The sequence below is a fragment of the Lagenorhynchus albirostris genome, chromosome 5, assembly GCF_949774975.1.
Source record: "Lagenorhynchus albirostris chromosome 5, mLagAlb1.1, whole genome shotgun sequence".
Taxonomy (NCBI): Eukaryota; Metazoa; Chordata; class Mammalia; order Artiodactyla; family Delphinidae; genus Lagenorhynchus; species Lagenorhynchus albirostris.
The window spans coordinates 64,513,099-64,527,420 of NC_083099.1; the positions used below are offsets into that span (position 1 = coordinate 64,513,099).

Consider the following 14,322-nt stretch of genomic DNA (forward strand, 5'->3'; position numbering starts at 1 on the left):
CTTTCTTGATGACTCTGGGGACTCGGTTCTGACTATCGATTTCAGTGTGATAGCCTATTGCGATACTGATGCCCTTAGGAAGCATCAAGAAGCAAAGGATTTTTCCACCATCAGGGGTATCTCCTTAAATTTTGTCTTTTCTTGAGTTTTTGCTCCTTGATGCCACGTAAGTGCGACAGCAGCGTATTCCAAAATTCTTAGATGATGCTTTTCTTAGTGGAGCCTCTTCAGTTGAATTGTGGGGACTCAACTTGAGATGGAATGACAAATGGAACAGTAAAGATGAAAACATATCTGGCCAGGACTATGGGCATAACATAGGAATATTTTCTAAGTTCCTCCACCCAGCACATGTGAACCTCGTAAACAGCACAGTGAAAACTCCTGTGACAGTGGAAAAGCTGCATGAGAAGCACTTCTCCTCTTCAAGGAGCAGCTGCTCTTTTAGGATAAATGGAACATGTCTGAACATGCCAAATTACATGTTTGTTTTTTTTTCTCCTCCTTGAGGGGAGGAAATAACGAACATAAATCACGGCTTTCCAACACAGTATTTATCTTCTAAAAACGAATTTTGAGTTGTAAAGAATTATATACTAAGATTATACAAAACATTAAGAATGTACTCTTGATTGGATTATATTTTACTTGTTTAAAGTATAATCTTAGCAAACAATTGCTATCAATAAACATTGAAGACAAGATACTGAGCTAAATGTGGTCTAAAGAAAGGGGTCTAAGTCATGATTTTTAAACCTGAAAGAGTTTGCTCTATTCAACTGAAGAAATAAGGCACTCTGTGAGCAAAACAGAAAAATAAAGGTGTTACAATGTGGGCTTCGATAAGTGATGTGGGAATTAAGTAGGATTTTGTAGTTTAAGAGATGGATAAAGTTCTGGTAGTTTAGGAGATAAAGTGATGGATAAAATTCAAGGTCGAAATGGATTTCTCAAGGTCCCTTACTCAGCTTTCAGTAGATTGTTAGCAACCTCCCTCCTGCAAGCATAACCAAAATGGTGTACTTATATGTTAATGTTTTGGCTTCCAAATGTAGGACCCTGTATTTGGCTATGTGACCTTTAGGAAGTCCTTTAGATGCTCTGAGGTCTGATTTTTTTTCCTTATCTGTAAAACGGGTTTTTTTTTTTTTTTTTAACTCTGCCTTGGTTACAGAGCTGTTAAAAAAAAAAAAAGCTCAAATAAGACTATATTTCCTTCTATCCTGCAAAATATCACATTTTTGTTATGGGGTCAGTTTTGAAGCAATATTCCCTCTAATTTAAATTAAAAGTCAGCAAAGAACAAGCTACAGTTACAAACTAATCTGCCCCACTTTCAGGCAGGCATAAGTTATTGAATATGTAATTATTAAGCTTGTAATCATACATGACTACAACTCCTATTACTTTTACAAAATCAGACTAGGGATTTTAGTTTGTCTCATTTTCTGCACGGTATCCAGTATCTACAAGCAAAATCAATTGTCATGTTTTTGATGTATTCTGCATCACACAGATATCAAATCTCATTAATAACAGACAAGGGCAATAAGAACAAAATTCACAGTATTGGGTACTTGCTGCTTAAAAAGAAAAAAAGATGGGTTGGAGTAGGTGTCAGGGTAGAAGAGAGGGTGGCACCATGATGTCCCAAAGTGTGACAATAATATTTCCAGGTCCTGCCCTAGAACCACAACTCCATCTCTGGGGTAGAGCAAGAAATCTGCATTATTAATAGCCCCCCATGGGGACTCCTGTACCCTCAGCTTGGAGACTATAGTGGTCTGGGGTAGAAGCCTAAGCACCCAGTCTTGCTTGTATTTCACCTCTCCAGGCACCTGCCCTTCACCCCAATTCTCTCAAGGATCTCTATCACTCCCGTATGTGTGAGGTCTTTTTATTTCAGACCCACCATTCCTAAAGGCAGAGGGTAAGGTGAAGTGAGTGCAAGGTGGACAAGCAGATTTCAGGGAGGAATCACCCCCCAAAAGAAATACCTACTTTCTGGCTCCTGCCTTCGGACACCTGAGGACAGACACTCAAATCTCAGGGATCAAATGTCCTCCTTTTGGGAGGAGGCAAACCTACTTCATCACTGAGACTAAGGCTCCCTGCCTGCCAGGGCTGCAAGGGGATGAATAACCACAGGGGATTTCTCCCCCAGTTTAGTTAGCTATTGACACCATCTATTTACACAGGCCCCTGGATAAGAAACAGAGATTGGGAGCAAACAGGAATAAAACAGACTCAACACGAAGTAATTTCCCTTTCTATCTGGTGTAATAAAGATAAAGTTTGCTAATTATTTCAAATACCAAACATATACCCCACCCCAGCCCTCCTCTTCAATTAATAATCCCTGCAGAAAATCAGAAAGATACTGTTTAAAAACATAAAACCAGAAAAATTATTGAAATAAAAATGGCATCCAGGCTCAAGTTCACAAGCTTGCAGGCCTAAGGGTGATTCTGCCCACAGAGAGGTTTTGTTTAGTCTGCAAAGTGTTACTGCTGTTTTAAATTTGAGTTAGTTGCCAGCTTAAAACTAAACAAAACAAAACAAAAAAACCTCAAACAAACCTAGAATTTCTACATAAAAATCCAAATTTTGAAAAACTATAAGACTATTAATACAAGGCAAGAACTAGCAAAAGCTTCGTGGTAGCTGCCTCCTTCAGATGAGCTCCCTGTGGAAACCAAGGCCCGCCACTGAGCCAGCCCCCAGTCAACACGCTCCCCTCAGGCCCCGTATATCACTGGCGTTTGTGGCCCCCTGGCTTCAGCAGGTGAATAAACACTAACCAGACAAGTTATATAGCTCTTTATGGTGACTTTCACAGCAAAGGGGGAAGGGAATTGGAACCAGACAAGAGTGCTTACTTTTCTGCATTTCACCTAGAAATAAAGAAAGTGACCTCCAATTAAATACCGGCAGGCATCTGGGTTGGACCAGGCCGGGGGAAGAAACACTCATACGTCCTTCCTCTCCTGTCCTCCTCCCCCACACCCACCTATGCAGAGCAAGAAAGACAGAAAAGACAAACAATGGTCACCACCTGGCAGCCCTTGGTAACCACAGACAACTACCCGTTATGTTATCTCCTCATCCCAGAGGGACTTGAAATAAAAAAAAGACAGGTCCACAGTATATCCTGTATAAAGGAAGGTGACAAGCATCCAAAGTTCTAGAATACTGCAGGTAATGGACTTTGAAGGCTGGGACCTAAGAGGTTAAGTTTGGTGTTTGCAGAGTAGATTCCTTTTACATCTTAGTTTTTCTGAGAATGAATGACTTCGGACAAGTTATTCCTGATGCCTCTATTTCCTTATTCAGAATGTAGAACTACCTGGAGTGAAGTCAAGATCTCTATCTCAAAAGTGAAAAACTCTAAATAAGGTCCTTGGGTAATCCCCTACTGTAAAAATGTGTTAAAAATCAAATGAGTAATAATACCTCCTATAACTCAGCAATCTTCCCTAATATGTAAGTAAAATGGTAATAAAATATTTATGGGTAGCATAAACCAAAGTGCAGTTCTAGCAGGCAGCATCCAACGAGGAGCCATGGTCAACGGACTGTGCATCCTGAGCAGGCCCCTCTTCCTCTGCCTCTGCAACGGGGAGAGTACCAGCTACCTCTCCCCTACCTACTTCACAGGATGTTGTAATGTCTATAACCCATGTGCAGTACCTCAGGTACAGGGTGATATACAAACAGGTCCTATTCATATTATTAGTAGTCTAACATCACAAGATGCCTCAATGGAATGAGATCTTCATAGGTACCTGGTAAATATGACTGCTTCCCCGCTCCCTGGGAGGTAAAGGGGAGGGGGAAGGAGGCAGTAAAGGAAGCCCAGATATGCACCCACCTCTGTTCTGATGGATACTGGTTTTCAGGCATCATCTTTGGCATCTGCAGGGGCTGATGTGGCGGCCGGGGGACCGCAAAGGTTTGCTGCTGTGGTCCAGGTTCTGGAAGTGAATGAGGGCTGGGGGTGGGGCCCACACCTGGTACTGGGCCAGCTGCAGGGGCATGTGCCGAGGTGGGCAGAGTTGCCTGAGGTGGGGGAAATAGGGAATTCTGATGGGTAGGCGACAGGGGGGTGGTAGGAGGGGTTAATGGCTTGAACCCAGAGGGAGGCTTCCTATCATAGGCACTGTAAACAGAAAAAGAGAAGGAACCATTTAGCTGCAATGAAGCCATTAGCATGGTCACCAGGTCCAGCTTGCAGCCCACGGTTGCCAGGAAATGACAGCATTAACATAGTTAAATTGCTGGCAGCCCGAGGGAATATTTGTACCTCTGCAAAGTGACAAACACACTGCGTCACAGGGACTTGTTTAACACTTCTAGTGATTCTTCTCAAAGATAATTTTAGCCTCTGCTTCCGGTTTCCTTTTTCCCCTTTTCTAAAAGAACTCTCCATGTATGTGTGGGCAGGGGTGGATAGATGAGGGGAGAAAGTATGCCTTGGGAGGAGTTTTCTGGCCCCCTCTCCAAGAATTCCAGGGTTCCCAGGAATTAGAATCTTTATTGAAGATAAATTTCTGCTGTAACATCACTTAACAACTCTTCTCCTCCCCCTTTCAGGCAGGCCTGTGTTTATCTTCCAGAGCAAAGAATGATTTAAAATTAAAGCTTCATTCCTGGGGCCTGGATATTCTTAAGTAAAGGGCACAAGCATGGGGACTTTTTCATATATTCTGATTTGAAGATTACTTCTTTGGTGCTTAAAGTTCACATTAACATATGATAGACATGAAGAAGCATATATTCCCTCCCTCGAAGCCACAGATCAAATATCCCAGCATTCAAGGTTCTTTCCCTTAGGAGGGCTCGGTACCCCATGAACTCAGTCCCCCCCGAGAGCCGATTTAACAGTTTTGCATTTTACGTGCAGACAAAGCCGCATTTGGACTGGCTACACCTAGAGGATCATTACATTGCCACGAAAGATGGGGTGCGCTACACTGAGCATCTGCTGAGTAATACTGTAAGCAATCAGCGTGCCGGCCACTTCCTGGCCAGCCTTCCTCTGGCTCCACTTACCAATAGTTGTAGAGGCACTTTTCTCCATAATTAGCACCGAGAGCCTGTTCATGGCTACAGGACGACAGCTCAGAGGAGGGGCTGTGCAGCTCCCGTTTGATCTTGGTTGGAGGTGGGGCATGAAGCACCACTAAAATCAGAAGAGAGATGAGGGAGGAACAGAGGACAGCTGATTAACAGGGAGCACAATGCTTCCTTCTGCAAACCCTATACTAGCTGATTGTTCTTGGAACTCGTGTCAAATCACATGCCAGAGAAAGCCCAACCCTTAACACAGAGCCTACCATCTAAAACCAATGAAACGTTCTTTAAAGTCAGAAATCATCATCTGACACTTTACATTAGCCAAGTCTGTTTTCACCAAACTTCTTTGGTGTTGGGTCTGCTTCCTAGCAGCTCTGAGGCCCTTAAAGAACCCGTAGGTGATGGTTCTTCAAGAAAAATGCAGGTGTGATAGAACACCAAGGATTGCAGATAAGAACAATTTTGTTTCTGAAAAGGACAAAACAACACCAAAAAGATACTGGTAGACATTACACGTTAGCTTATCAAAGGCTTAAAATTCCTGTGGCAAAACACAGAGGCATATATACAAATTAAATATATGACTTTAAAAAAAACACGTGATTTTTCAAAGTCCTTCCTCAAGCAACTAAATATTAGCTCTGAGTAAGAAATACGCAACTTTAGGGGCATTTCAAAATTTTTAAAAGCAAAGGAATACAACGATGGACCAAACCACGACCGAGGAGAGGTTAACTGCATTCTTCTCCAGGAGGAGGCCTGGAAACCTCTGTGCTCGTGTCGGCTCCATGCGTCTCCTAGTACCCGGCCACGAAGGGCAGGCTCTCATAACCAATCCTTTCACAGATGGTGCCAATTACTTTTCCTAAATTGATAGCATACAGAGCTGTTGCTTTATGTTTAGAAGTCGACTGCACATTCCATACGTGATTCTGAGAGGGCAGAGGAGTAAGAGTTTTTCAAACCAAGGTGACTTACATGCAGTGGCAAAACCCAACCAGTTTTGTCTTTTCTGCCGTATCTACGAGCTAACTCATTTTAGACAGGGCGTTTTACCCAAAGTAGAAGGGCAAACTCTAAAGATGCTGCATCGTAAGGGTTGTCTTCTAGCTACGGGCTAGCATTGCTACTCTCTGTCCAGCATCTGGGAAGGAGAGGGAGGGGAACGAGTTAAGCTTTCCTGCCAGCTGTTCTCCACTGGATCCAAATTCTCATTAAATAGCTAACAGAGCTTAGTGCTCTGGTGACCCACTAAAGTTTTCCGTTCCAGTCAATCTTTACTTCTAAGCCATCTTCCAGGAGATTGGTTTTCTTAGTGATTCTATTAGGGAGAATTAGCTAAAGGATCATCCCTTTCCTGTCTGGTAAGACTGAACAATCTTCCCACCAACTGGTTTCTCAGGTGCCTCCTCCAACCCCTGAATTCTGAACTCAGAAGTGAACAAATGAGACTGAGGACTAGATCACAGATGACAAGTTTATAAAGCAAAGTCCTGCCAGGGACTGACTGGCAAGGGCAGGTTTTCATTATTCCTTTCCTACATAATGCCAACTGCTTTTCCCGAACATGCAAAGTAAGCTCAGAACTGGCAGATTATATTTAGAAGTCATTAGAGTCTCTCTTGTGATTTTTTGATGGTGACATCATGGCAGCCAACCCTCAATTGCTATCAAATGTTTTCAGACATTCAGACACAGAAAATGGCTAAGCTTGTTGTTGTTAGAATGTTGTTAGTAAACGAGAAGGGAAGATCGACGACTTGACACAGAAAACCATTTCTCCAACGCAGTGGATGCTCTGGTGGTTCACGGCACTGCCCCTGTGTCACTGCTTCTCCTCTTACCAGTCTTCTGCCATAAAAGTTTTGGCAAGGTAATGAGGGAAGGTGATGATGCCCCAGCGTAAACAGAAGTTACATGTCCTGGAAAGTACTTTTCTGACTTTATCTAAAGAAAATCATTTATAATCACTGTTTTACCGAAGTCTGGAGAGTAAACAAGTTATGGCATGATTCAATTTTCTCACTTCAGGTTTTAGAAATGTTCTGACATTTTCACAATATTGTTACAAAAGTTACCAGCTCTGCTGACAGGACTAACACCAGAGGAAAACCAAAGCTTCCCAGAAAGCAAACTTTCATAATGTCTTCAGGAATAGTATATACCCATTTGGAAAGAGAATCTAAGCTTTTGGCTAACTGGATGTCCTGATTCCCTCAAACCTACACAGTATCTTAGTTTTGGCTTTTGATTGTATGGTATCTTCCACCACACCAAACTGTCCTATACCTGGAATCTTATGTTCTCTAACCAAAGGAGGAGCTCAAGAAATAGGTGATGAGTGCTACGGTCTGAATGTTTGTGACCCCCAAGATTCATATGTTGAAATCCTAATGCCCTATGTGATATTAGGGGGAGGGGCTTTGGGGAGGTGAGTAGGTCACAAGGGCACAGCTATCTGAGGACACAAGTCTGTGACCTGGAGGGGAGCCCTCACCCAACCATGCTGGCATCATGAAGGCTTCCAGCCTCCAGAACAGTGAGAAATAAATTTCTGTTGTTTGTTAGCTCCCCAGTCTGTGGTACTATAGCAGCCTGAATCAACTACAATAATTGATTGAATGGGTTATATTTCCAATTAATTCTTAACCTTAAAGGCAGGGACCACACTTACCCTTCAAGGCTAGACACGATGTTAGTCATAAATATTCTTTCCCTCAGGAATCAACCATTCGAAGGAGGGAGAGGAGAGTGGTACAGAGCAGAAGGGAGAATTGGAAGTTTCACAGATCACTGACAGGAAAGCCAGTAGGGGCCCTGTGAGGGGTTACGACGAAGGCTTGGTCTCCAAAGGGACTGCTGGGCCAGAGGATGTATGAAGGTGCCTGACGGTGGTATGCACTAGTCAGAGCTAGTTGTGTATTTTAAGCAGGAACTTAGAAGTCCAAGGAATGCTCCTTGCTTTCAGCCTGTTCCCTCTTTGTAAAATGAGATATGTGATGCTGCCTTCAGAAATAAAGAAAATGGCATAGCACCTTGCAGATGGTGCTATGATGTTGTGTAATTATACACTGTGCTTTCAAAAACAGAGTATTTACCTTTGCATGGGCAACTTACTAAAGGATGACAGAGACTGAGGACTATAAGGCACGGCAATGAATTGCAATTAAAAGAGGAGCATAGACCTTCCCTGGTGGCGCAGTGGTTGAGAGTCCGCCTGCCGATGCAGGGGATACGGGTTCGTGCCCCGGTCTGGGAAGATCCCACATGCCGCGGAGCGGCTGGGCCCGTGGGCCATGGCCGCTGAGCCTGCGCGTCCGGAGCCTGTGCTCCGCAACGGGAGAGGCCACAACAGTGAGAGGCCCGCATACCGCAAAAAAAACACAAACACACACACACACACACACACACACAAACAAAGAGGAGCATGAACTCCTTAGGAAGTTTGAAAAGAGATGCTACTTGACTATTTGAGTTGATAAACATTTTCTACAGTTAGAAAATTTGAGTTTAAGCTCAGTTATAGAAGATGGGCCCATAAAGCCAACACTGCCCTGAGAACAATTCCTGGCAAACGTGGGCCGCCTTCCTTGTTGTAAAAATTTCTTTCATTCATTCATCCAATCATTCATTCATTGAACATCTTCCATGGGTCAGGCATCCTGAAGCTGTTGGGGATATGACAGTAAACAAAACAGACATGGCAGTCCTTTCTTCAGGGCATGCATAATTTAGTGAGAGGTCTGACTTTCAGCATCTTCCCACAGGTGTAATTAGAGTTGGACTGGGGCCTCACAATTCACTTAATTCAGGCCCTTACATTTATAGATAAGGACCCTGAGGCCCAGAGGAGTTAAAGGAATTGCTCAAGGTCTTGGAGCTTCTGATATTGGAGGGGAAAGGAGGCAAGAGCCCCCCACTGTCATTTCAGTGATCTACCACATTGACAGCAATGGGAGATACTGCACTCACCCACTTTGTACATCAAAAATAGAGGACATAGACTTTGTTTTCAATGAAAACAACAAAAATACCACATTACATCTGGTTGAGAGAGAGTGCTCTAGAACAAAGGAACGATGGATAAGAACTAACACCTCTGGAAAAGAACCAGGTAGACCAAGAAAGAGGCAGCCAGACAGATCCCTTATCATTGGCTTTGGCCAGTTTGTTTATATACATTATTTTATTCAATCTTCCCAACCCAGTGAGAAAGCTACTTTCACTGTCTCCATTTTAGAGATGAGAAGATCAAGAATCAAAAGGTAAGTAATCCGCCACAGTCTCATAGCTGTAAGTGATCAGGATACTGTCCCAAACAGTTGTTAGTCATTCCATCACATTGCTTCCCAGAGGGAATCTGAGAGAAAAAGATTACATCAAAAAGGGATTAAAAGAAATACAGAAAGAGGTCGAGAAAGAAGACAACACCAGAGAAGAAGATGAAGGAATACTATTCGCCAATTATCAGGGTCTGTGTCCTCATGTTTACTCTGCACTCGCCAGCTGGAGGCACACCTGATACACCTGAATCCACTCAAGGGCTTACACCTTCCCCATCTCTAGGCCACCAAAATACCCAGGATCCCTGCCTCACTCCTACTGGCAACTGACATCTCTTGACTCCAGTGGCCTCTACTTCTTACAGTCCTTGCCTCCCAACCTAGTATTCCATCTAGAAGATCTCATTCTCCCTTCTATATCCTGCTGATCAAAATCTTCTCATTCAGATAGCTGCAGGCACTTCGGAAAGCCTGGCATCTTCTACAGCCAGTCACTGATCAGCCAGATGCCACACTGTTGCCATGGATACCATCTCGCACCCCAAATGCCCCACCCCTCCTGAAACTGCTTCTTGACATTCCCTCTTAATGCCACCTCTGAGGCAAGAACACTTTGAGTGAGCTGTCTGGACCCCTATTTGACTATAAGAACTTTGTGAAGGACCCATGCACAAATATATGAGAGTCTCTGCTTGTCAGGGGTAGGAGAGACCAGGTGGCTGGCTGACAAGATCTAAGTCCATATCTGTGGGCATGCATTACAAAGTACAATGTGCTGCTTTGTAGACCATCATGATACCATCTAAAATTTAGATACGATGTTCACAGATCAACCAACTTAACTTCACAGTTGCTTTTCTTAATAGGGAACTCCTTGGAATATTTTTCTATCTGACACAGTGATCAAAAATCAAGCCTGATCCTAGCCAGTGCAGTAAGTTAAGAAAAATGAGTAAAAGGCAAAAAGATTAGAAAGAAAAATATAACTCTTATTATTCACAGATGGCCTGGTTGGGTACACAGAAAATGTTAAAGAATCCACAAAGTATAATAATCAATAAGCTAATTTACCAAGATCATTGGCTATAAGGCCAATACATAAAAAGAACGATTTATATACATAGTAACTAAAACAATGTGACATTCAAAAAATACATTTACAACAGCAACAGATAACATCAAATACCTAGAAACACACCTAATAAAAGACATGCAAGATATCTAAACTGAAAACTATAAAACCCTGAGGAAAATCAAAGAACTCTCAATAAATGAAGAATATATTATGTTCATAGGTTGGAAGGTTGATACTGTAAAGATATCAGTTCCTCCCAAATTTATGTATAGGCTCAATGTAATCTCAAACAAAATTTCAATACTACACAGAAATAAGAATGAAGAAATTACAATCACACTTAACAACACGGGCTCATAAATAAAAGCCAGACACTACAAAAAAAGCCAGACACTACATGAGCCCATTTACAATAACATTCAAAAGGAAACAAAATTACTCTACAGTGTTTAAAGTCAGGATGGAGGTTACTCCTGAGTCTGGGGGTGGTGCCTGTTCAGGGAGCACATGGAGTCTCCTTGTATTTTGATAAGTTCTAGATCTTGATCTAAAAGCTTATACAGTATGAAAATTTATCAAGCTGTACTCTTATGATTGCTATGTGTTATTTCAATTGTTCCTATTTAAAAAAAAAACACAGCCCTGTCCTGGTCAAATAGCATCACTGATTTAATACTAAGATTTCTCAAACTTTAGAAAATCTTCCTTCTGTGATGGTGTAGAAGCAGTCTCTCAAAGATATAACCCAACTGTTTCAAAATAGAAAAAAATATAGACAAACTAGTCCATTCAAGAGAAATAATAATTCCCTCTGCTGACAAAATCTGTTTCCTGCCCACAAGTACAGGCCTGTGGATTCTGTCCAAGGCAGCTACCCCATGCCAGTGCTGGCAGTGAACTTCACTATTACAGCACAGAGGATCAAAACAAAGGAAAACACTTTTGTTGAATGTTATGATGCACGACAGTTTGAGTCAAAAGGAATTTTTTTCAGAAAGACAAAAACCACCTTGTCTAATAATAAGCCTTTCCTTTGGTGTTTCGTGATCATCAAAATTTCAATTCGCCACAGCCTTTGTTGTGAATACATACAGCATTTATGTAGTCGCTGAGTGTTAAAGAAATTGCCAATCAGTTATACTGCGGTCTGCGCGGGAGAGAGACTAAGACCATCCTACTTCTCCTGCATCACACACAGGCTCTGCCTGCTTTCTGTTGGGTGCCGCCGTTCTGATTTTGTTTTGGGGTTTTCCTCTCCACCTTCTTCAGTTTCATTACTTGCATCTGGAACAGACTCATCTTTCCCAAATCAGCTGTGCAGGCATGACCTCACGATAGGACCTTATTTGGTCACGACTGACAGGCACGATCTTCTTACCATACATGGAAGGTTGACCAGAACACCAACACCTGCCTCCAAATGGCATGTCCATGAGGCTATGTCCCACGTGCCAGCCCGTGTCTCCAGAGCCTCTCACAGCACTCGTGAACAAATGTGGTGTGGATGTACACAGTCATGGCTGAGAGACTTCTCAGGATTCCAGAGCCATAATCCTAAAGGGAAGGTCCATTCCTAAGCTTACTACTCCCTGTGCCACCAGCTTTGGGTCACTGTTCCTGTCTTAGGCCACTACCATCCTGCTTCATTTCCCTCCATAGTATGGAATACATACTGTTTAGTTCAAGAATGACGGTGGTGGGGTTTCCCTGGTGGCGCAGTGGTTGAGAGTCCGCCTGCCGATGCAGGGGACGCAGGTTCATGCCCCGGTCCGGAAAGATCCCACGTGCCGCGGAGTGGCTGGGCCCGTGAGCCATGGCCGCTGAGCCTGCGCATCTGGAGCCTGTGCTCCGCAACGGGAGAGGCCACGGCAGTGAGAGGCCCGCGTACCGCAAAAAAAAAAAAGAAGAATGATGGTGGGGGGAAGCCCGAGACACCTGCCTGTACTGCTCTTTGACTGTGGCTGTCAGTAGAACTCAAGGAAAGAGGGCAGAGGGACATATGAACTTAAAACTGACACTGGCAAAACCGAAATGCAAAAGCCGTCTGGAAGGAGCAGGTGTGGCCTCTTCTCCCCTGATGACTCTTAACTTGTCAGGGTACCCAGTTGGCAAACACCAGAGGGCTTTAAGTCACCAGGTGCAGTGTCCCTTGAGTTCTGTGCACAACAAAACCAAAAGGCTTACTTTCCAACATACTGCTACCTTTCCTTAGTGCTGGCCTGTTTTGGACAAATTCTGAGACAAAGCATAGATAGCTAGTGAGTAAGAAAAAAGGGGTAGGCAGGCTGAGGCTTACTTTAAGTTCTACCACACTACTAAAAGGGGTCAGAAATATGTCTTTATTTTAGGCCTGAGTAGATGAGAAATTCATTTCAAGCATAAAATATATTCCTAATCTCAATATTCTTTGCAATTGCTATAGCAAATGACAAGGACAGGAGATAATACCCTGTTCTGGGAACCAAAGAGGTTTAAGGGAGACGAGATAAGTGGACGGGTTCTGGCACATAAAAAAAGTATCTGGAAAAGGAGATGCCTTTTAGATTTCTAAACCAAATAAGAGACATGCTCAAACCCGTTTGAATGGATGGTTAACATTGATTCTGCCTGGAGACAGTTTCCAAAAATAAAAATTTGAAATGTTATCAAATTTAGTTAAGGGGCACAAGTACTAAAAGCAGAATTGGTGGAGATATGGGGGACTGTGCCATTTTCTTTAATATCTGATACAGCTAACCTTTGTAAACATAAATTCAAAAATTGAATACAGCAAAAAATCATCCATAAATAGTAAAATCAACTATTTAGTAAGCTTTGCTAAAAAATTGTAATGAATCCCTCAAAAGCCCTCTCTTTTTGAGGGATTCATTTACTTAGTTATATGCATGTTTAGTTCTCTCCAGGAACTAAACATGCATGTAACTAAGTAAACATGCACAGTCTCTCTCCATCTGACTCACTCTGTTCTTTTACCAGTGTTTAGAGGTCAACATTATAATATGGATATGAGAGGTGAGTAAACCCAAAACATAGGGAATTTCCAGGCCTAAGGTCAGCATTTCTGTATGTTGTTTGCATTTCTACATATCCTTTAAAAATGTACCCTAAAAAAGTCAACAACTACAAAACAACTGGCCAGGACCCTTCAAAAGAAGTCAGTTTTTATTTTTTTAATCTGTATTGGAGTATAATTGCTTCACAGTACTGTGTTAGTTTCTGTTGCACAACAAAGCGAATCAGGCATAGGCATACACGTCCCCATATCCCCTTCCTCTTGAGCCTCCCCTCCCATCCTCCCTATCCTACCCGCCTCTAGGTCATCGCAAAGCACGGAGCAGATCTCCCTGTGCTATGCTGCTGCTTCCCACCAGCCAACTATTTTACATTCAGTAGTGTATATATGTCGATGCTACTCTCACTTCGCCCCAGCTTTGCTCTCCCACCCCATGTCCTCAAGTCCATTTTCTATGTCTACCTCTTTATTCCTGCCCTGCAACTAGGTTCATCAGTACTGTTTTTGTTTTTTTTTTTCAGTACGCGGGCCTCTCACTGTTGTGGCCTCTCCCATAGCGGAGCACAGGCTTCGGACGCGCAGGCTCAGTGGCCGTGGCTCACGGGCCTAGCCACTCCGTGGCATGTGGGCTCTTCCCGGACCGGGGCACGAACCCGTGTCCCCTGCATCGGCAGGCGGACTCTCAACCACTGCGCCACCAGGGAAGCCCAGTACCGTTTTTTTTTTTTTTTCTTAGATTCCATATATATGCGTTAGCATACGGTATTTGTTTTTCTCTTTCTGACTTACTTCACTCTGTATAACAGACTCTAGGTCCATCCACCTCATTACAAATAACTCAATTTCATTTCTTAAAAAAGGTCAGTGTTATTGGG

The 14,322-nt window shown here is 43.0% G+C and overlaps 1 protein-coding gene across 2 annotated transcripts in view; it reads right to left on the minus strand.

The window, feature by feature from the left end:
• ETV5 (ETS variant transcription factor 5) overlaps positions 1-14,322 on the minus strand; it is a 56,489-nt gene that overhangs the window by 23,916 nt on the left and 18,251 nt on the right. For both annotated transcript variants that reach the window (XM_060150238.1, XM_060150237.1), the window contains exons 6-7: positions 5,053-5,182; positions 3,872-4,159 (exon numbers count right to left, since the gene is read on the minus strand). In XM_060150238.1, coding sequence (XP_060006221.1) covers positions 3,872-4,159; positions 5,053-5,182 — 418 coding nt within the window. The remainder of the gene's footprint in view (positions 1-3,871; positions 4,160-5,052; positions 5,183-14,322) is intronic.